Source organism: Ochotona curzoniae, unplaced genomic scaffold, assembly GCF_017591425.1.
Source record: "Ochotona curzoniae isolate NIBS_2020 unplaced genomic scaffold, NIBS_Ocur_1.0 contig_523, whole genome shotgun sequence".
NCBI classification, from domain to species: Eukaryota; Metazoa; Chordata; class Mammalia; order Lagomorpha; family Ochotonidae; genus Ochotona; species Ochotona curzoniae.
Genome location: NW_024466459.1, coordinates 11,366,266 through 11,387,405, shown reverse-complemented (window position 1 = coordinate 11,387,405; position 21,140 = coordinate 11,366,266). Strand labels below are relative to the sequence as shown.

The window sequence follows — 21,140 nt, the reverse complement described above, 5'->3', positions numbered from 1 at the left end:
GTGCTTGTCCAGCTAGCAGGGACGGTTGACTTTCCTTTGGTCTCACACAGAAGGCCCCCGTATAGGGACCATGACCAGTGAGGGGGCCGGGTGCCCACAGGAAGTGTGTTCTGAGCACCTGACTCCCAGGGCATGGTCAGGTGCGAACCCGGGGTCTGAGGGGAGCTGCCAGGTACAGATGCCAAGAGGGCTCCAGGACAGCGGGGGCACAGGCCGCTTGTCGCGGCAGGTGGCCCTCTCCCTGGCCAGGAATCCTGTGTTCCCGTGCTATCCCCAGAAGGCTTGTAGCCCACTTCCAGGTACAAAGGCTCCTGGAGTTGGGGGGTAATTCCTCCGGGACTGAGACCCTCTGAGTCTGTGGGTGTCCGGTAGTTGACGGACGAGCACCGTGATTTCAAAATAAGGACGTAAATGCAGATTATTCACTTAGAGGGATTGGGCAAGGATTTTCCCAGGAAAATCCAGTTTCTATAAAAGTATTTCTCACCCAAATTGTCACAGCAAGAGGCTTGGCAGCTTTGCACAGGATGCGTTGCCCCACGTTGAGCAAGTAACGTCCCACGCGCTCTGTGCACAGCTGCCGTCTTGGAGCTGCAGGGTCCCCTTGGAGTAACCGCTCTTAAGCCCTCTGTTGCTCTCCTTTCCCAGGCCTTCAGCCTTACCCAGGGATCTGCCTGCCTCTCTCCTCATCTCACACTGCAGGTACCTGTGAAGCCGGGAAGGGCTGGGAGGCTGCAGAGGGAAAACACGCTCCAGTACATGCGGTCACCAGATGTCTTCTGTTAGGACCGTGAGCCATTCAAGTCCCATCCTGACTCCCGAGTGCCAGTGGCTGGTGCAGTCTAGCCCAGCCCGGCCCTCCCCAGACCCAGGCCACATCCATGCTGAGGGAGATTGTAGCCATGTTCAGCCCAGGACAATGCACCAGTTCTGGCCCTCACATTCACCAGTGGGAAGCCCAGCCCAGCCAGGGCATCCCCTTAGCTCCCCGCCAGGCCTGTTCCCAACCACAGACCTTGCGTGTGCCAATGGCGATTGCTCTTCCACAGGGGTGAGCCCACGTGTTGCCCTGCAGATTCTACTCCCAGGCCTGGTTCACTCGCGTATTTGTCGACATCACGGCCCAACCTACAGAACCCGTTCCCTTCGCTGATGCTCTCTGGTAGGTTCCATGTTGCAGCCCTTCAGGTAGAATGACCTTGTCCATGGACGTTCCAGAGAAGTCATTCCTCACCTGGACATGAACCCTAAGGTCCCTGCTCATCCCCACCTGTGTCATCTCCCAGACTCCCTATGAGCCCACACCCCAAGTTCCCAGAGTGCATTGAAGGGTGGTCTGCGAGCTTCGCCGGGCACCGTTGGCACCTGGGCCACAATTCTGGATTGAAAAGCCAGCTGAATATCAAAACCCTAAACTGTGACTTCAGTCAGGTTTGGATGCTGCGTCTGAACCAGCTCTGCCTGTGGAAGTGTCACCTCAGGGACAGCTGGAGGTGGTGTTTTGGCATTCCTTGGGGCTGTAGAATGTTCGACCTCCACAGCAGGACTCGGGTTTAGATGCTGAGTCAGAACTGTGTCTGGACTCGTTCCTGTAGGCTCTTTCAGGGCAGTTGCATGCTCAGCCTCTGCAGTGGGTCTGGATTATTGGTAGGTGGTAGGTTCAAGGTCTGATCTGTGACACTGGGTGTCACTGGAGGTTGAGGTGGAGTTGGCATTGGAGCTCCCACCTCTGTAGATGGCTCTGTAAGCTGCACAGGGGTCTCCTGAGTGGTTGGAGCCTGGTCAACCTCTGTATTGGGTTCGGGAGTTGGGGTATTTCCCAGGTCCCAGTGTGCAACTGCGACCTTGGGCAGGGCTGCATGGTGAGTCTGGACCTGGTCTGGGTGTGAAATCTCAGAGTCCAGAGGTGCTGTGGTCTTCAGGGCTGTAGAATGTTCAGCCTCCACACTGGGTCCTGGAGTTATGGTCAGCTGCAGCTTCAAAGGCTGAAAGGTGACCCTGGTAATATTAGATACAGAGCCTGTTCCTGAGCTGGTTTGGGGACTGTTGCCTCCTCATCTACCTGCAATGGAGGTACAGATTCTTGAAGTGGCTCTGGAGGTTGGGTTAGGGGCTCCGAAGAAAGGACAGCCTCTGTAGCAGGAGGTGGAGTCAGGTAATACACTTGGGGTTGGGTTTTGGAACCCACAGTCATTTCCGGATGTTGAGCTGAGACTTTCAGCCGTGGTGGAGACGGAAGGGTGATCGGAAGGGCCTCCAGGGGTTCAGCTTCAGATTCCCATTCTGTAGGGATAGGCTCTATCTCCTTAGGGGAAGCTGCAGTCTCATCCATGGCCTCTGGCTCAGCTGCAGAAGGTAAGGCTGGGTAAGCCTCAACCTCTGAAGGGGAAGTGAAGGTGACCTCAGGATCTACTGATTTATCCATACTTGTGGAAAATGTTGAGTGGTCACCTCCTTTCAGGAGTGTCAGGTCCAGCTCAGTGTTCCCCGAGGCCTGAGCTGCAACTTCTTGTTGGCTTGAAGTTATACCCTCGGCCATGGTCTCTGCAGGGTTAACAGACACACTCGGCAATGTTGCAGACTGACCTTCATGAGGAACTGTCGCCTCATGAGACTGCAGGTGGAGATTTCACTTCTTCGGTCTCCGACACCGGAGCTGGGGCTTCCTGCTGGGCTGGAGACAGTCTGATTTCCTCAGATGAGGGCTCCTCTTCCTGAGGTACCACCTCCGGCGAAGGCATAGACTCAACCTCTTCAAAAGCTTCTGGAGGCGCAGCTGGGGCCTCAGGCTGAGCTTCAGCATTGTGCTTTATTGGCAAGCCATCTTCTGCATTTGCTTGCATTGTGATGGTATTCTGCAAATGTGCAGGTTTAGCAGCCATACTGGGCAAGTCCGTGTGTTGTTGCCAGTGGTGGCGAGCTGAAGCTACGAATATTTCCTCCTGGTGCTTTGGAGGCTGAACTGTGTCTTCTTCAGGCAGGCTTTTAGAAGATTCACCAGGTCCAGTGGACTCAGATGGCTGAGCAAACTGTTCCTGCTAGCCTGGAGAAGGTTCTGCCTCCACTGAAGGCTCAGCATCCTGAGTTGGCTGCTCCAGCTGGGTGGGAGGAGATGTGACCTCCACAGAAGGACGTGGAGTCTGAGCTGGGGTCACCTGGTGGCCTGGAAAAGATTCTGTTCCCACAGATGGGCCTGGAGCAGGAGGAATTGGGGCCTCTTGTGGGATTGAGGGAGGGGATTCCTCTTCCAAGATCCCCGCATCCTGAACTGGGGCCTGCAGCTGGCCCTGAGTATTTTCAGTTTCATCTGGTTGTATCATGATCGAACGTGTCACATCTATAGGTATCTGTGTGATGCTGGACAAGGTTGAAGGCAGCGGTGGACGTGGAACATGGATCTCATTATTTGTGAGCTGCTGGACCTCCACTGAAGGCTCTGCACCCGGAGCCTGCTCCTCCCGCTTGCTGGCAGAAGGCTCTGAGCACACAGAAGCACCTGGACTGTGAGCTGGGGCCACCTGCTGGCCTAGGGAAGGCTCCCCCTCCACTGAAGGCTCTGCACCCGGAGCCTGCTCCTCCCGCCTGCTGGCAGAATTCTCTGTATCTACAGGAGGGCCAGGAGTCTGAGCTGGAGCCTCTTGTGGGTTTGAGGGAGGGGATTCCTCTTCCAAGATCCCCCAGACTGAACTGGGGCCTGCAGCTGGCCCTGAGTACCTTGAATTTCATCTGGTTGTATTGTGATCGAAAGCGTCACATCTATAGGTATCTCTGTGATGCTGGACAAGGTTGAAGGCAGCAGTGGACCTGGAACATTGATTTCGCTCTGCACAAGCTGCCGGACAGCTTCCTCAGCAGCAGAGATCTGAATTGGAGACCCCTGCAGCACTGGAGAAGGTGTAGTCTCCTTGAGAGGCTGTGGAACCTGGGCCAGGCCTTCTTTCTGGAGCAAAGAGAGCTGGCCCTGCTCAAGAGTCTCGGGGCTTTGAGGAATGTCCTCCGGCTGCAGCTCAGATGGTTCTGCTGCATCAAAGGGCTCCAGGAGCTCACCTGAGTGCTCCTCCAATTTGACGGCATCTAGAATATTTGTCGACCCCAGGTTGTCAAAGCCACTGGGGTCTGTATGGGGTGTCACTGCTCTCTAACAGATCCTTAATCACACCCACCATCATGCTCCATTTGAGCCGGAAGATCTGATTTAGATCCTATGCCATCACCCACCCAGCCTAGGGGCATGGTGGGAGGGACCCGGCACTTTCTCCAAGGTGGTGCCCAGGGTTGTCAAAGCAGCAGGGAAGTGACACTGACGAAGGACTCCCCCTGGTCACCAGGTGGATGGGGGGCCATGCGGAAACAGACACCTGCCACGAGACTGGAACCTGCGTGAGACTGCCCTGACCCGCCTGCAGAGCCTTTCATCTGCCTTGCTTACTGCCCTGACTGAATGGGCAAATGGTGGCTTGTGATCTTCAATCTCATTCATATGTGGTTTTTGATATGTGACTGCTTAAACTCTTCCTATGTTGAGATGGGCTCCCCGGGGTCTGAAAGTCAGAATGTATGTCAAAGGCTATTTCTCCTGCTTGGCTATTTGGAGTGTATGCAAAGTATTGTCCAGGTGTGAGAGGATGCTAACTTTAAGTGCTATTAATATGGAAGAGTTAATTCAAATGTCCTAGAAATTATACAAACCAAAGTTTGATGATCCAGTTATGTTGTTATCACTCATGATAATTATCTTGATAAGAAGGTAGCCCCAATCCTAGAGGGACAAAAGGTTTATCAAAATGCTTCAGATGTATTTCAAAATGGTACATGGGATGAGCAGAAATGGCTTTCCTTACAAATGTAATGAGTTTTATCATTTTAGCCAGGGTTATCGGAAGTCTTTTGTTATCCATAGCTCTGTATTCTTCTCTAAAACATTTGTAGCTGGATTTATGGGGAATACTTTAACCAGTGTTCTTTAATACTGGTTTCTGACAGTTTTAAGGTTAGGCGACTGAGAAGAAATTCCAGAACTCCCAAAAATGAAAAAACAAAAATGATGAAATCCATAGAACTGGTATTAGAGAACAAACAAATAGCTACGTAAAATTGAATGGGCGGGACAGTGCAGTTAGCAACGCTAAGATGCTTTGTAACTAATGTGTGTGCTGTCGGGAGTTCCAGGAGAGGCGAGGCCTGGCAGAGGTGGAATGAGGGCAGAAGAGCCAGGCAGAGGTCGATGTCTGCAGCTTTGTGTGTCCAGGTTACTGGATGCATGTCTCTTGGGATAACTTGTATTGTTGGGGAAGCTGGGACGTAGGTCTTCAGCTTCACACATGGATTTCAGGGTAATGACCATTTGTTCCTCTTGGGGTTACGATTGATTGCATTGCCGTATGGACTTGTGATTTGCTATTTCTAGTGGACCCTGTTATCACCAAGCTTGGTTAATGTAAACGCCTTAATCTGGCGTGAGCTCGCTCGCACCCTACAATCCCTGCTGAGCCTTCTTTACTGACGGTGTGCGGGTGAACGCTGTTCACCGGAGCCGAGGCAGGCTTTGTCATTTCTCATAGAACTCCCTGTCTCACCACGACTGGAAAGCCTGTGTCCGCCTGAGCCGGTCACTGTGCTTTTGAATGTTTGTGAGCCTGAGAGTATTATGTTACCTGTGCACACGGCTGAGCGAGGACTGGAACACCATAGTTTTTAGGCTTGCTAACCTTGAGCTCTGATTGTTGTATGGTTAGTTAATTATGCTACACCTATATGAATAATCAGTTATAATATGTCTCCTATTAGACTGAAAGCCTGTTCATTGTTTACTGATACAAACTTTGTTATGTTTTCATTAGGTTTTAATTTCTGTTGGAAGTTTGTGCCAATTGCCTGTCAGAATCACACAGGACAAGTGCTAGCAGGGAAACGCTGGCCTGGCACTCTCAGAGTGATCTCTTATGTCACAGCCGTGCCTCACGGGCCCGGGGACTCAGCCTGCCTCACGGGCCCTGGGCCTCAGCCTGCCTCACGGGCCCGGGGACTCAGCCTGCCTCACGGGCCCTGGGACTCAGCCTGCCTCACGGGCCCTGGGCCTCAGCCGTGCCTCACGGGCCCGGGGACTCAGCCGTGCCTCACGGGCCCGGGGACTCAGCCGTGCCTCACGGGCCCTGGACTCATTTACCTGGGCCACAGTGAGCACACCTACAGGCTGATTCCTAGATTAGTAGGCCAAGTACACTTGCACTGGGAGCGACCATAGCTCCCTTCCCGGAGGGAGGGGCCGTGCCACACCAGCACTGTGCCGGGGCAGCTGAGGCCGGCTGCTTCCCTTCCTCACCCTCTGTGCAGCCTTGGGGTGCAAGGTGGAGCACGTCTGTCCAGCAGGAAGGCCTCAGGCCCAGCAGGACACATGGTCACATTTATTTGGGACCCAGCAGCCTTTGTCAGGAAGGAAGGCCCAGTGCCCCCCCCCAAGGGATCTCATCTGGGTTTGTGCTCCCACATCTGGATAGAAGGGTGTGGTGGCGTCCAAGGCCGCCTAGTCTGACTCTCTGTGCTGCCATCTTTCTTGGGTACCCTGGTACTCACCTTGGGGAGAGGGACTGCTAGCTTCCAGGCCTTGCCTTGGGGCAGGAGGGCAGGAGCGGCCTGAGGCCTGCTTCCCGGCCAGCCACTCTGCTCTTGTTCTGCATGCCCACGCTGTTCTTTGGGAGGTGTCCTGTCGTGGGCCCCAATGCCTGCTCTCAGAATGCCTCTCCTTCTACCTGGCTCTGTGCCAAGATGGCACCACATACCTTTCATCACTGTCGCCGTTCTCCAAACCTACGTGTCTGGACCAGGCAGTCCAGCAGGTGGCCCTCCATGTCCCTGTGTGCCCAGAACTTCCATCTCCGCCGAGTGGAGGGACGGAGCCCCAGGAAGCCACAGGCAGTGCCATTCAGGAGCGTGGGCCTGGTCACAGGCCAGGGAGGCTGGCTCCAGCTGCCAAGTTTCCATTTTTCTGTCTCCAGATCTCAGAGGAGACTCTCCCCACCCGCAGCCCCCTGGCAGTGGGCAGCCCCTGCCTCCATCCCCCTGGCAGTGGGCAGCCCCTGCCTCCATCCCCCTGGCAGTGGGCAGCCCCTGTCTCCATCCCCCTGGCAATGGGCAGCCCCTGTCTCCATACCCCTGGCAGGGGCAGCCCCTGTCTCCATCCCCCTGGCAGTGGGCAGCCCCTGTTTCCATCCCCCTGGCAGTGGGCCACCACCATCTGAGCCGATCCCAAGCTTTGACACTGCAATTCTGGAACGTGCAGTGCCAGTCTCAGTCCCTTGGGGGAGGCGGTGAGCTGGGCTGGGCTGGACAGGCCAGCCTGAAATAGCTGGGAAAGGCAGTCTGAATGGGTGGCAGAGGGCCACTGTGTGACAGGCTGTGCCTGCCGGGAACCCGGGTCGGGGCTTCTAACCAAGGTCACGCTGCTGTTTCCAGCCTGCCAGCAGCGGGGTGGGGCGGGTGCAGAGTGGGCTCTCTCCAGCAGAACCTTGGAGATGGCTGCCTGCCCATGGGGCGTCCATGGTTTCATGTGCCCCAGAAAACCACATCTAGGAACAAGTGGTGTTTCGTTTGGGAAATTTTGGGAAGGCTCCAGGGAGCCCAAGGGGAGAGCAAGGCTTTGTGTTCCTGACTGGCTTTGACCCCTGACTCGTCACGATGGCACTGCTGTTTGGTTTGAGCTTGTGTTAGCACAGGGAGGCAGCTGCCAACAGGAACTTACTTGTGCCAGGGCTGCTTACGGCTGGAAATGAAGTTGCCCACAAGATACCAGCTGCTTGCCACATTCCCATGTCCTGCTGCAGTGTTGAAGGAGGTGAGGCTGCAAGCTGGCATGGCACTGGGGGCTGGCGTGCTCGCCGTTGGCTGCTGCCAGTCACTTCCTGCACTGAGGCCCGTGCGTGCCAGCCCGAGTGGCATGTGGGCTGTGGAGGTGTCCCTGGGCTGGAACTGGCTGCCAGGTACCCTCTGCAGAGCCTCCCTGGCTTCGCTCCCTTTGCTGCAGGTGATGGCTCCTCTTGACACCCAGAAAAGGAGCAGTACCTCTGATCTGCCAGGACATGCAGCGAGGCAGCGTTAGTCCGTGGGTGAGCCACAACATTCTAGAACTTAGTAGCTTTCTTTTGCTAATTGTGCAAGAAGCTGCAGGCTTATAATCATCCAAAATCTTCCAAATTCCAAAGGTTCTGGGGGCTGGGCCTGGTGTTGTGGCACAGTGTGCAAGGCTGCCATCCATGTGGGCGAGCCGGATGACGCCCTGGATGTGCGCCAGGCTCGGTCCACCCACCGGGGCCATCTGGGGACCAGCTGAGAGCCTCTGGGCGTGACATCCATACCCTTCTCTGTATGCACTTGGCCTGTGGGTTTCTACAGGATGACCCTGGGCCTCTCTGCTTTGTGGATGAGGACAGTCGGCCACCCTGGAGAGGACAGCTCTGATCCGAGAGCCCAGAGCTGCACTCAGCCCCAAGGGCATCCTGCCACAGAGGCTGCCTGAGGACACGGACCAGGGCCCTGGCCACTGGGGACACTTCCTTGCTCCTTACGGGAACCAAGACCAGATTATCTCGGGAGCCTTCCTGCACGTCAGTGCTACCAAGCCTTCGCGACATGGGCAGGGTGGGGGGTGTTCCCAGGAGACAACCCTTCTGGGTGATGGGGCTGGGACGTGCCTGGGAATGGAGAGGGACTCGGGGTCTGTTCAGAACAGGCTTGCAGGAGGTGGGGTTGACACCAGGTCTCTGTCCACAGCCTGCTGCCTACCCTGACCCAATCCCCCAGGTTAGGGTTGAGGGGTCCCTCCTAACCTTGGCATCTGAACAAAGCAGCAAATCGCAATGCAGGCCCTCAGTCAAGCACCCTCTTGTGCGGGGCCTGGGTTTGCCTCTGGGTCCCAGTCCCTAGGCTGAGCCCTGGGAACTGGTGAGTGTCCAGTCTGCCATTCTGCCGATGGAGCCCATGAGGCTGGCCGCAGCGGCTGCCCGGGCCCCTGGAAGCCCTAGCCTCACTCCCTCCCAAGTAAGCCAGCACTCAGCCTTCCTTGCTCTCGGCCCTGGGCTCCCAGCCACCTCCACATCTGGGCACCCAAAAGTGCCCCTGGGCAGCCCTACCAGCCCGCCCGGGGGAGGGGGTTGTGGGAGGTGCCCGCCTGTACCGCCAGCGGCCGATCGGGCACACACACAGTTAATCCTGGGAGGCTGCTGTTTTCCGGGGCTTCCCTGGCCGCTCACATCTGGCTGGGTTTGCTCCTTGCGCGTCAGTCCTGCTCGCTCCGGCTCTTCCTTTACTTTCGAGAAACCGCGTTTCCGCTTCTGGCCAAAGCGACCAAGCCGCGCAGGAGAGAAAGGCACCGGCCGGCCTCCAGCTCGCACCTCCCTGCCTTCCCGGCCGGCCTCCGGCTCCCTCCTAGGAGAACTCACTCCCTCTGCTCAGTCTCCTTGACAAGTCCGTGCTTCCCTGCACCCCGCCCTGGCCACGGGGGAGCCGAGAGCCACGGAGATGCTCTGAGAGGCAGCCAGGGGAGAGGCCGTGGAGCTGGACAGAGGTAGGTGGCCGGCGGCTGGCCGGGGCCCGGAGGGGCCAGCACGGCGCTGGCTTGTGCCTTCGTGGCTTTATGCTGGCAGAGCTGGGCCGACACCTTGACCAGGAAGTGGCGAGCTGAGTGCGGGGGGCGGGTTGGGGGCTGTGGGGAAGGGGCACGGGCAGCAGCTCTTTGCGGAAGAGCCGGCTTGTCCGCCCGCGCACAGCCTGGCTGCACAGCATCCTGGCGCGGAGGGGACGGGCTGTGCTGCCCGCTGCTGGAAGAGCTGACCCCCTCCTCTTCCCTGGGCTGTTTATGCGGCCTTCACCTTGCCCTGGAGCTTTACGTCTGCCACTGCACTTTCGGACTGCCCTGTCCTGGACCAGCCTCGGGCTGGCTCTGTCCAGGGCTGTTGGTGGCTGGCTGGAACCCTGCCCGGTGCGGGGTGCTCTCACTTTGGCCCCTGAATCGGACAGCCCTGGTGTTCCTGGAGGGACTCCAGCATGGGCAGGAAAAAACAATGGCGGTCCCTGGGGGCCCTCCGGGGAAGCAAAGTGGACAGGGTCTGGGGCTGAGGTCGCTGAGCTGCCGTGGAGCCCCTGGACGTGCAGGTCTGCCCGCTTCCCAGGCACCTGCACAGGCACGGTCATGGGCTTACCTGGGCTTCTCCTGAGGGCCTCCTGTGGGCTCTTGCACCCTCTCCCTGCTTCACCAGGTTGCTTGGGATCTGCTTCTCTCGCTGGCACGTTACTACTCTGTCTGAATGGAGGCCCCAGGCCAGGTCGGGCACCTTCCGCTTCCCTGTTTGGAAAAGGAGACTTATCTGAGGAATCGCTGCCCAGTCCCTAGGGCCAGCGCGTGGTCACTTAGAGGTACCGCACTTCCACTAGCCAGTGCAGGGAAGTGCCCTCCCGCCTGCTGCCTGCCCCCTGCAGACAATCCAGGGAGCTGAGAACAAGTGGGGACTCCCCGCTCTCAGCCTCCCAGACCCCTAGAACTGAGGCTGCTTAGAGGTGAGCCAGCAGTGTGACCGCAGTGACAAGGCCAGGCAGAATGGCAGCTGGGGGTCCTGCATGGAAGCCCCCCAGCCGAGGCGCCTCCTCAACCCTCCATGTGTGCAGACACCATCCATGGAGGGTTCATGGCGTCCCGGGGCTGGGGGATAGAGGGACCCTGTTCGCAAAGCCAGGTCTTCACCAGGCCTCACCCGTACAGCTCCCCACCAGGCTCAGGGACGCTCTGAGGGTGCCAGGGTGGGGGCAGGGCCACGTTCCTCTCTTCACTTGCCCCTGCCCAGGAGATGCTGGCCCGAGGAGGCGGGCTGGTGCTGCCGCTGGGGGAGTGCGTGCAGGCAGCTCCCTGCTCATTCCTGGCAGCCTACCCCGCTCCCCCCGTCCCCATGACAAATGCCAGCTCAACATGATTCCTCTGGAACATACCTCTGTTGTTGTTCCTGGTGCCCGCCCCCCCCCCCGGGCAGCTGTAATTGGCATGACTCATAAACCAAATATTCTGGCCTCGAACTTCACTCATCAAAACAAAGATGAAAGAATTTGGTAGATACACTCCTGCTGTGGGCACCTTCTGTGGCTGCTGTGTGTGTGTGTGAGTGTGGCATCCTCAGGGCACAGCCCTCCCTGGTGGTGGAGGTTCCCTGTCATGGTGGGCCCATCTGAGGCCCACCCTGCCTGGCCATGCACAGCTCCTGAGCGAGAGAAAGCCACCCTCTTGGAAGTAGCTGAGAACCCTCTGTGTTTTGGGGGGACAGACTTCATGCCTCATTCCCACTGCCCTGGGGGCTTCACTGTGGCTTCGGCTAAGTGAATTAGACACGGTTTTCCCTGCTGAAAGCCACCTTTTGCCAGTGGCCAGGGACAGCAGGCAGCCCTCGGGACAGGACCTGCCCCCGGCTCCGCCCCTTTCATGCAGTGTGGGAAAAAATAACGTTACCCGAATGTTCTCTTCCAGGCTCTCCGGGGGCTGCAGCCTGCCTGTGTCAGCAGTGTGGGTCCCCAGGGTGCTGCCAGGGTCGGGCGCAGTGCCCAGGGCCAGCGGGGCCAGCTCTGAGCTTCAGTTTGGAAGACTCACTCTTCTGCCTCCCAAGCTTGTGCAGCCCCCTTAGTGGGGCGTGGGGTGTGAGCAGGTCGTGGTCTAGAACCCTCTGGGTGCTGGTCAAGGTCTCAGCTGGGGGATGTTGGTGCGTGGGTCTCCAAGGGCACTGTCCCCATGAGGGCACTGTCCCGTCATGCCCGTGCCTGGGGGGTCAAACCAGACTCAAAACCTGACAATTGCAGGACCGCACACAGGCCGCCCAGCCCTGCAGGTCCCTCCGGGGACCCTGTTGGGACAGCCTTGGGTTGGGCTGGGTCTCCAGTCCGGCCATCTCCCTGGCTCCTGGAAGGATCTTCCCTGAAATGAGGAGAGAGAGTGGCAGACACAGGCAGGGAGGCAGGAGCCCGGTTGGTAGAGGTGTGTGGGGATGAGAAAATTCCAGGCGGTGGGGTAGGGAAGGGCCCAGTGCCCAATGCTTTGTGCCAATCCAATGCTGCTCTTGGCCACAGCTAAAGCCACATCTGCCAGGCTGCCTCATAGGGCTCTGTGTCCCTTCCCAGTGGGACATCAGGACACCAGCCGCCCTCTTCCCCAGGGCCAGGGAAGCTGCCAGACCTGGCTGGCTTAATGCTGATGCAAGCCGGAAGACAGGCAGACCCCAGGTGGCTGGGGGTGGCTGAGGGCCTGGCCCTCCTGACACTTGGGGAAGCCCACTGACCCCTGCAGATGTGCCTGAGGGGGCAAGGCTCATTCATCCCATGCGAGACTGTAGGGGGCGAGGGCAGAGCTCACTGTTGGTGCCCAGTGGCCCGTTTGGTGGTACCCACACCGGGACATGGGCGGTCAGCTTCACCCCTTGCTGCTGGAGCCCGGGGCGGTTTCTGGCCTGCAAGGCTTAGGAGATGGGAGGGACCTTCCAGTGTCCCCAGAGGGTGCGGCCACCTCTCCTCTCTGCAGAAAGCCTGCCCTTTGGACGCCCCCGCACCCTGCCACTGGCGGTCATGCTGCCTGCACCTGCATTTGAAGCTGTGAGGCATCTTCTAAGAGTGACCCCGAGCCTCAACCCCAAGGGATGGGGCCAGGGCAGCTGTGAAGTGCTGGTGTCCTGGCCCACGGAGCCCTTGGTCCTGACAGTGCTACTGACCAAGTTGTCCGGCATCCAGCAGGTACTGGTCCCCATGGGGAATGAATGCTTGCAAGGTGCCCAGGTCTGTTTCTGTCGGGATCTCAGACTCCTGAGCTAGGGCCACTTATGCGAAGGGATATCCCTTGGCTGCAGGTCCTCGAGGTGCAAAGCTGCTAGGCCGCTGCAGCCGGGGGCAGCCTCAGGCTGCTGCAATGCGTGACGGCAGGGGAAGGGCCAGGGCTCATGGGGCAGAGGGGAGGGGACTGGACCCCTGCAATGACTCAACGGTGCTCACCAGGAAGGCAGCCCTGACACCTGCCGCTGCGGCCTGCTTCCCAGCACCACCACAGTGCTGGTTACACTTTAGCGTGAGTTTGAGGGGGTGGGTACCTTGGCAAGGTGGGTTCTAGGTCTCAGCCCCATCTCCTACAGTTCTACAGGCATGGGTGCCAGCCCTGCCTGGGGAAGCCAGGACCACTGGTGGGGCTGAACACAGGAAAAACAAATGCCCCCAAAGCTGCCCTTTGTAGCTGTAACTAGTTCTAGACCTGGCCAAGGTTCCGGGGGCTGCACAACTCCCTAGTGCCAGGCCGAGCTCCACGGCCGGCGGTGGGAGGTACAGCAGATCCAGATGAGGGGAGAGGGGCTTGCAGGAGAGTTACTGAGCATGGTGGACGAAGCCCAACAAGAAGCTGGGCTTCTTGTCGGGGGGAGGTTGGGTACCAGTGGACAGGCCATGCTGCAGGTGGTCAGTACTGGCAGGTGTGGTCTTTTAAAAGATGCACTGAAACAAAGAGAGGTTCCACCTGCTGGTTCACTTCCCAGTAGCCACAGCAGCTCGGCAGGGTTCCCACTCAGGCCTCCCACGTGTGTGCAGGGACCCGAGCACTGGGCCATCCTCTGCTGCTTTCCCAGGTGCCTTAGCAGGCAGCTGGATGGGAAGTGGAGTATCGGATTCAAGCTCTTATGGGATACCAGCACCGCAGGTGGAGGCTTAACATGCTGTGCCCTGTGCTGGTCTCTGAGCGGGCACACTCATGATGGAGGAAGGCAGCAGGGAGCTTGCTGCCACAGTGTCATGGGCAAGCTCGCACGGAGCAGGAGGACAGCCTACTGTGGGCTGAGGTAAACTAGACCTGGAAGCTCTGGCTGGGGACAGAGCTGTGGCACAGGCCTTGCCTCCTAGGAGATGCCTGTAGGGCCAGACGGCAGAGCAAGTTCCCCAGAAAGAGCTGGTGCGGAGGGGCAAGGTGGGGTGTGGGGAGCAGGACCCCAGGTTCCCTCCTCCCTTTGCCTTAGGAGCTGGCTGTTCCTGAGAGTGGGTGTCCAACATGACCGGTGCCACCAGTGCTAGGAAGCGGGCACTGGGCCAGGCCACCTGCTGAGCTGCGGTGCCTCTGCCTGCACTCAGGGCTCTGAAAGCCGCCGCGCCCGCCTCTGAGGCTGCCCAGCTGGGGGGTGAGCTGAGGACAGCTGCCCGGCTCAAGGAGAGCTTTGTTACCACTGTTACCCTCTGCAGGCTGGGCTGGCCAGGTGCCCCTGAGGCCAAGCCTGGTGGCCCACAGGGCCCCTGTGTGCAGACACTAGGGCCGGCCCGTGCCCTGTTCCAGGCAGTGGCGTCCTCATCCAAGGAGCCCAGAACAGGGCAATGGCCTCGCTTCTCTTCCACGTCCAGGCACAAGGGAACCCTGTTTGTGAAGCATGTGAGTGGTACCCGGGGAACCTGGCTTGCTCCCCAGAGCCCAGCTTCAGAGGGTCCCAAGTTGCCTGCCGCCTCACAGGACAGACTTACGGAAGGCAGAGACAGTCCCCTGCCGGGCCGGGCTTCCTGGGGATTCTCGGAAAAGCTTGAGGTGACATCCGGGCCTTGGATATGTTCTGCAGAGTTTTGGGTGGAGCGGGTAGGGAGGCTGTCAGGGCCCCTGGAAAGAGCCTGAAGGCCGTGGGGGCGGAGCGAGCCGATGCCGGGGCACTGTCCTGGCCAGCTGGGAGGATCCGATGCAGCAGGTACACGGGAGGACGGGGGCCCAGTCACCTCCAGGCTGTGTATTCAGGTCCCCATTTCTGGCCCCCTGACCGAGTCCGACCCAGAACAGACCGGGTGCCATCAGCTATGCGTGGCCATCCATTGCTTGAGGTGTGGCCAGGGTGACCAACGACCAGGGCACTTCCATCTCAGGGGCCCTAACACGTGGCTCTGCATGTCGCCCCTTGCCACTCGGAGCCCCGTCACCTTGCTGCTGGGCGGTCAGCAGGCATGCGTTGCCCGCCTGGGCTGTGGTGTCCTCCAGGTTAGGGAACACACTCCGTCAGTGGCTGGGTCACTTCCTCCCCAGCTCCCGCAGGACGCCCTGCAGGTGGGTGGCGGGCATGGGGCGACCCCGGCCAGCGTTAGTAGTCTTCCAAGACCCCCTGGAGAGCAGGGTTCTCTCCTGCAGAGGAGAGCCTCTTGTCTAAGGGCCCTAGGCCGCGCTGGCCAGTGGTCCCGGGCTCCTGGAGTGGGGTGCGGCAGTCAACAGGGAGGGGCACCCGCAGTACTGGGATCAAGTCTTCATTGAAAGTCAGAGTGAAGCTTATCTCCAGGGGGCTGATTGAGGCCAAGCTGGGCGTCTGGCTGCAGCCAGGCCCCCCGTGGGCAGTGGGGTCAAAGCCTCGGCCAGCTGCAGCTGCTTTCCCAGGTGCCTCAGCAGGGGGCTGATGGGAAGTGGGTCAGCTGGGACTTGAATTGGTGCTTCTAGGGGGTGGAGGTGCCACCCAACCCCTGGTGGCAGAGGTTTTACCCACTACACCCTCAGGCCAAACACAGCTCCCAAGAGCCACACAGGAAAACCAGAACTCAGAAGGCGGGTGGGGCAGGTGTGCTCCCCGGTGAGGGGACTCAGGGTGCCTCTGCCAGGTGGCAAGCTGCCAAGCCAGGTTTGGAGGGGCATAACTGAGGCTGGACACCTGAGACGGTACAACCACCTCACTTAAAAACCAGGCAGTCTGAGGGCTGGCGCAGTGGCTTAGCAAGTGAACCTTCTGTCTCCCAGCACTGATATCCCACGTGGGCCCCAGTTCTAGTCCCGGCTGTTCCAGTTCCCATCCAGCTCCCTGCTTGTGGCCTGGGAAAGACAGTCGAGGACGGCCCAAAGCCTGGGGACCCTGCACCCGCGTGGGAGACCTGGAAGAAGTTCCTGGCTCCAGATCAGCCCAGCTCTGGCTGTGGCGACCACCTGGGGAGTGAGCCAGCAGATGGAAGATTTTTCTCTCTTTCTCTCTGTAAATCTACCCTTAAAAATAAATAAATAGATACACGAATCTTATAAAAACAAAGGGTTGGGCAGTCTCCAGCTGACAGCTCCCGAGTCTTCCCTTCCTCCCACATTAATTCTGGAACTTGTAAATGATAGACCCGGGTCACGCGTTCCATGGAGTTGCTTAGTTTTGTGCCAAGTCTGAAGGGACAGCCAACCCCACCCTGCCTCCCGGGGACATAGCTGAGTCTGCTGACCTGTGGCCTTTGAGGTCAATGGAAGGGAGGGGGGACACTTCCATCCAGGGGAGATGTGTGCAGGTGGTGGCGAGCGGGGCAGGCAAAGCCTGGCCCCCACAGTCAGTGGACCCACACCTGGGGGGCTGTCTGTATTTAATTTGATTTATTTGAGAACTGGGGTGGGGGATGGGATCCCCCGTCCACTGAGTCACTCCACTGGTCCTGTGATGGCCAGGGAGGAAGCCCCGAGCTGGAGGCCCAGTGCCCCATGTAGGGGGCAACAGTCTGATAACCCGAATCCCCCCACTGCCTCCTGGGGTCTGCATTGCAGGCCATAGCTCCCGGGCATGGAACTCATGGAACACACAAGTGTCCCTGCCACCAGGCCAGTCAGCCGTGTCACCTCGGGGCTTTTCAAAGCAGAGAACTGCCCGGGCCCTGCTGTGGATTTGTGATTGGACAGGAATGAGCAGGGGTGCAGCATGAGGGGTGCTGTAGGTCCCGCTGGAGGGGTGGGGCCCAGCTGGGGGAGGACATAGCAGCAGCCACAGAGATGACAGGTGGGGATGGGTGATGGGTGGGCGACAGGCAGCTCATTACATGTTAACACACACACACCCGCACTTCCTTTGGCAGTGGTGGGGCGGGCTCGGTGGGGGACTATTCCTAGCAGCCTCCTGGTCTCTAGGAAGGCCCTAGCCCTGGCCTGGGGAGCCATGGCGGGTGGCAGCTGGTGGGTGGGGACCAGCCGAGAGTCTGCAGTGGGAGGAGGGGAGGTTCTTGCCGTGGAGCGTGGCCGGGAGGAGCACAGTCCAGGGTGGCCGGGAGGGCCACAGCAGGAGAAGGCCGGCCACACTCACCGTCTGTGGGGCCTGGGCAGACAGGTGCTCACTGACTCGCTGGGTGGCTGGCTGAGGGTGAGAGTGGGCACAGTGTCTTGGCTGCTGAGGTCCAAGCACCGTCTGCTACTCACCGGGACCCTCACACACACCCCTACCTTGGGTGGGAGCCATCAGCTTGTGTGTGGGAGTGCTCGCCCTATAGGAACACCCGCAGACCCTTGCTGAGTACCCCCTGGTGGACAGACTGCGCAAAGCGCCCTCAGTGCTGCCAGTCCCCTGGGACTTAGCAGGGTGCAGTCCCGAGAGGCGCGGTGGACAGGCGTCTGTGGGGTCAGTGGTGGACCAGCTGTCTTTCCCGGGAGGCTGGGTGGACACAGTCGTGCCATGCTCTGCTTCAACATGATTGTGCGTGCACAGCTGAGTGTGCCCGTGCTCGCGCGGGGGGAGCGTCCACATGCATGTGTGTCCGTGCTGTGGCCTGTGTTCAGGGTGTACCCAGTGGCCGGCCTGCTTCCCCGCGGAGCCCTGTCTGACTGGCACCTGCCGATGGTTCTTCCCCAGGGCTCGGCAGGAAGATGGGCCCCCGAGGTTGGGGCCTCACGCTGAGCTGCGGCGTGCTGCTGATCTTGGCCCTTGGCCCGGTCCTGGGCCGTAGGACGCCTGGCCAGCAGGAGCAGGAGCAGCAGGAGCAGGGGGTGACCAAGGAGCCGCCACAGCTGGACAGCGACGACAGGTGAGAGCTGTGGGGGGCGTATGGGGCCGGAGCAGGCAGGTGGAGGGAATGAAAGCTGTGGCTGGAGGGCAGCTGTTGGACAGGGGCTGGCTCTGCCTTCTCACTGACCTGGCGTCTGCTAAGCGCCCCAGGAACCTCCGGGGGCTGAGCTGGGGGGAGCAGGATGGGGCAGGGCCTCTGCCGCCGTAGCCACGCCTCTCCGCCAGTGCCCATCCTGGGCTCCGAGAGTGCTAGATGCTCAGTGCTGGGGTGACTCGCCCACTGCCACTCATTCCACAAGCCTCATGGGATGGCCCGTGCCGGCCCTGGACTTCCTCCCACCGCCCATCCATCCATCATGCTGACTGACACCTGAGGCTCTGAGTTGGGGGGAGACTCCCTCCCTTTTTTTTCCTTCTTTCCTTCCTTTCCTCACCTACAGACCCCGGCACAGTCCCTCCACTCCATGGGTCAGGCTGTCCGTGGGGCCTGGGGAAGCTGCCAGCATCCTAGCCCCGGACTGCAGGAATGCCAGGGTACAGGTGATGGAGGGTGCAGCAAGCACTCCCCACCAGGCTGCACGATGGGGGTAGGACCTGGAACACCACGCACAAGGGGTGGACGGGGTCTTCCAAGACCCTGGCCAGGATGGACAGTGCAGGGGGGCTGGTGTGAGAGGGTGAGGGGAAGCGGTAGCCTAATGTGGTGTTTCATGGGAGTGGGAGTCATGGGGTGGGGGCGTCATGTTCTGGAGCAAACACGGGCAGGGGAAGTGGCCTTCACAGTCAGAGGGTCTCGGCCAGGATGGGCTTTGGCTGGGCAAGAGCAGTGAGTGGCCAGCGAGCTCGGTGCAGCGCTGTGCAGAGCCACCAGGTGGCAGCCCAGAGCTGCCGCCGCCACCTGCTGCGGGGCTGGCCGTTTCCACCCAGGGTACTGAAGCCTTGGAGCTTTCCTGGGGTCACAGGTCTGTCCAGGAACCCCGCACTGCACCCCGTCTGGGCTGTCCCATCTGCCCTGCCTGCCTTGGGTCACTGCTGTTTGTGTTGTGGTGGGTGACCAGTGACGAGTGTGCAGGCAGGGCCAAGTCCTCAGGGCTAACTGGCCGCAGTCTCCGGCCCAGAGCTGGACTCAGCCGCTTTGCTCTGCCAGGGATGAAGAAGAGCATGGCCGACACAGCCCCGGCAGGGGCCCGGACCCCGCCCCTTCCAGCTGCTTCCGCTGCTGTGACCCACCCACCCCCATGTTCCAGGCCATCCCGGCACCCCAGATCAACATCACGATCCTGAAAGGTCAGGCCCTGTCCCCGGGGCTGGAGGGGCTGGGATGGGGCGACTGGCGAGGGGTGGAGGCCTGGGCGAGGGCGTGAGAGACTGACTCATTCGGAGGAGCAGGATCTGGGATGGACCTGCAGGGTCCAGAGCGAGTCTAGAGCGCCTCCCCTCGCCCCTGGGCCCTGGGACTGCTCCCTGCCCCCCGCTCAGCCATGCTCGGAATGCCGCCTGTACCCTGAGGTCCCGACACCACGGAGGGCCGCAGCAGAGCCCACATGTGCTGGGCCTGAGCCCAGGGCACTGGCAGAAGGCGGAGGGTGGGCCAGGCGAGACTGGAGGCATCCAGCTTGTGCATGGAGGCAGAACCCATTCCAAGGTCGCGTCTCCGTGCCAGATGGGCTCGGGATCAGAACAGGATGGGGAGGGGGCAGGAGTGGCTGTGGTGACGGGAGGAAGCAGGGCAACCCCTCCCTGACTCCCACTGGCTTTCCTGTCCCTTGCAGGTGAGAAGGGTGACCGCGGAGACAGGGGCCTCCAGGGGAAGTACGGGAAGACGGGCTCCGTGGGCGCCAGGGGCCACATCGGGCCCAAGGGGCAGAAAGGCTCCGTGGGCGCCCCCGGGGACCGCTGCAAGAGCCACTACGCCGCCTTCTCGGTGGGCCGCAAGAAGCCGCTGCACAGCAACGACTATTACCAGACGGTGGTCTTCGACACAGAGTTCGTGAACCTGTACGGCCACTTCAACATGTTCACGGGCAAGTTCTACTGCTACGTGCCCGGCGTCTACTTCTTCAGCCTGAACGTGCACACCTGGAACCAGAAGGAGACGTACCTGCACATCATGAAGAACGACGTGGAGGCCGTGATCCTGTACGCGCAGGTCAGCGACCGCAGCATCATGCAGAGCCAGAGCCTCATGCTGGAGCTGCGGGAGCAGGACGAGGTGTGGGTGCGCCTCTTCAAGGGCGAGCGCGAGAACGCCATCTTCAGCGACGAGTTCGACACCTACATCACCTTCAGCGGCTACCTGGTCAAGCCGGCCGCAGAGCCCTAGCCCGCGCCGCCCCGGCTCCCCTCCTCCCTGCTGGCTCCCTCGCCTCGCCTCTGCTTCTCCAGCTGTGGCCTTTGATGGGGAGGGGGGCCGCAGCGGCCGTGGCCTAGGGGATCCCAGGTCCAGCGCATCCCTGGGCGCAATTCCGCCTAGCCAGTGCCAACGGTCTCTAAGAGCAGCAAGCAAACCTTGGCCGGGAGCACGGGGTGCCACGGGATGTGGTACCGTCTGAGGCTGCCAGGGCCTCTGCCCCATGAGGTGTGGGCTGGAGAGGGGGTTTAGCGGTCTCCGGCCAGGGCCGAGGTCTGCGTCGTGCCCATGTGCCTGTGGCTGTGTGTCAGACTCAGCTGGTCTTTCTGAGCCTGGACAAGCCAGGGTACAGGTGCTGCTGCCCCGGTTGGGATGGGGTGATGGCCATGCCCCGTCGTGGGCTATGAGCCTGGCAGAGCCGCCCACGGGCTCCTGACCTCAGGGAAACCCAGTCATCAGGAGCGAGGCTCCAGGTGGCCAGCACCACGCCTTCAGCTTGGCTGGGGCTGGGATTCACTCCCACATCCCAGCCCCTGGCTCGCTGGGGCTGGTGGTCCTTCTCACTGTCATGGTCTAGAGGGGCCCAGGAGGGGCTTTCTCCAGGCCCCTGGGCAGGGGACAGCTGGAGGAATCCAGTGTCCTGATTTACTCCTTGCCCCGGGACCGGTGAAACTCCACACGGAGACCCAGGTGCAGGTCACCCTGGGAGGCCACATGGGTCTGTAAGCCCCCAGTGCGGGCTTGCCTCCCGTAGCCTTGGCTCAGGCCTCCTTCCCGGGGGGTCTGGTCACCCCTCTGAAGGCCTCTGCTTGTCCCACCCCAACGCCACTGCTGCCTCTGCGCTCGCTCGGAAGCCATTAAACCTGGGACCCTGTTTGTCTGCACTCGGCTCAGTTTGCTTAAGCCCGCCTTTGTCTCCCCCTCACCGTCCCCACCACGCCCACCTCCTGCCTATTCCATACCTGGCAGGAGTCGGGAGAGTACGTGGCACCAGGAGTTTGGGTCCCTGCAGGCTGAGCCTGGGGCCGGGGTGTCCCTGGCTGGGA

General features: G+C 60.2%; 1 protein-coding gene and 1 long non-coding RNA gene across 2 annotated transcripts; one reads left to right on the top strand and one right to left on the bottom strand.

Annotated features, from left to right (window-relative positions):
• Nucleotides 1–2,075: 2,075 nt before the first annotated feature.
• LOC121162647 lies at nucleotides 2,076–10,985 on the bottom strand. Its single transcript, XR_005884818.1, has 3 exons — nucleotides 10,975–10,985; nucleotides 9,882–9,883; nucleotides 2,076–2,409 (listed from the first exon to the last, which is right to left on the bottom strand). It is a non-coding gene; the product is annotated as an uncharacterized LOC121162647 (long non-coding RNA).
• C1QTNF1 (C1q and TNF related 1) lies at nucleotides 9,356–20,978 on the top strand. The gene is made up of 4 exons (XM_040989827.1): nucleotides 9,356–9,559; nucleotides 17,592–17,763; nucleotides 18,892–19,031; nucleotides 19,517–20,978. Exons 2-4 carry the CDS (start codon nucleotides 17,606–17,608, stop codon nucleotides 20,065–20,067), a joined length of 849 nt encoding a protein of 282 aa, XP_040845761.1. The 5' UTR covers nucleotides 9,356–9,559; nucleotides 17,592–17,605; the 3' UTR covers nucleotides 20,068–20,978.
• The last annotated feature ends 162 nt before the right edge of the window (nucleotides 20,979–21,140 follow it).

Bases quoted from the DNA above. Each gene is read 5' to 3' on its own strand.
- C1QTNF1 (XM_040989827.1), top strand. From the start codon at position 17,606: ATGGGCCCCCGAGGTTGGGGCCTCACGCTGAGCTGCGGCGTGCTGCTG. The intron at 17,764-18,891 runs GTGAGAGCTGTG...TTGCTCTGCCAG, and splicing joins CAGCTGGACAGCGACGACAG to GGATGAAGAAGAGCATGGCC. The intron at 19,032-19,516 runs GTCAGGCCCTGT...TGTCCCTTGCAG, and splicing joins CAACATCACGATCCTGAAAG to GTGAGAAGGGTGACCGCGGA.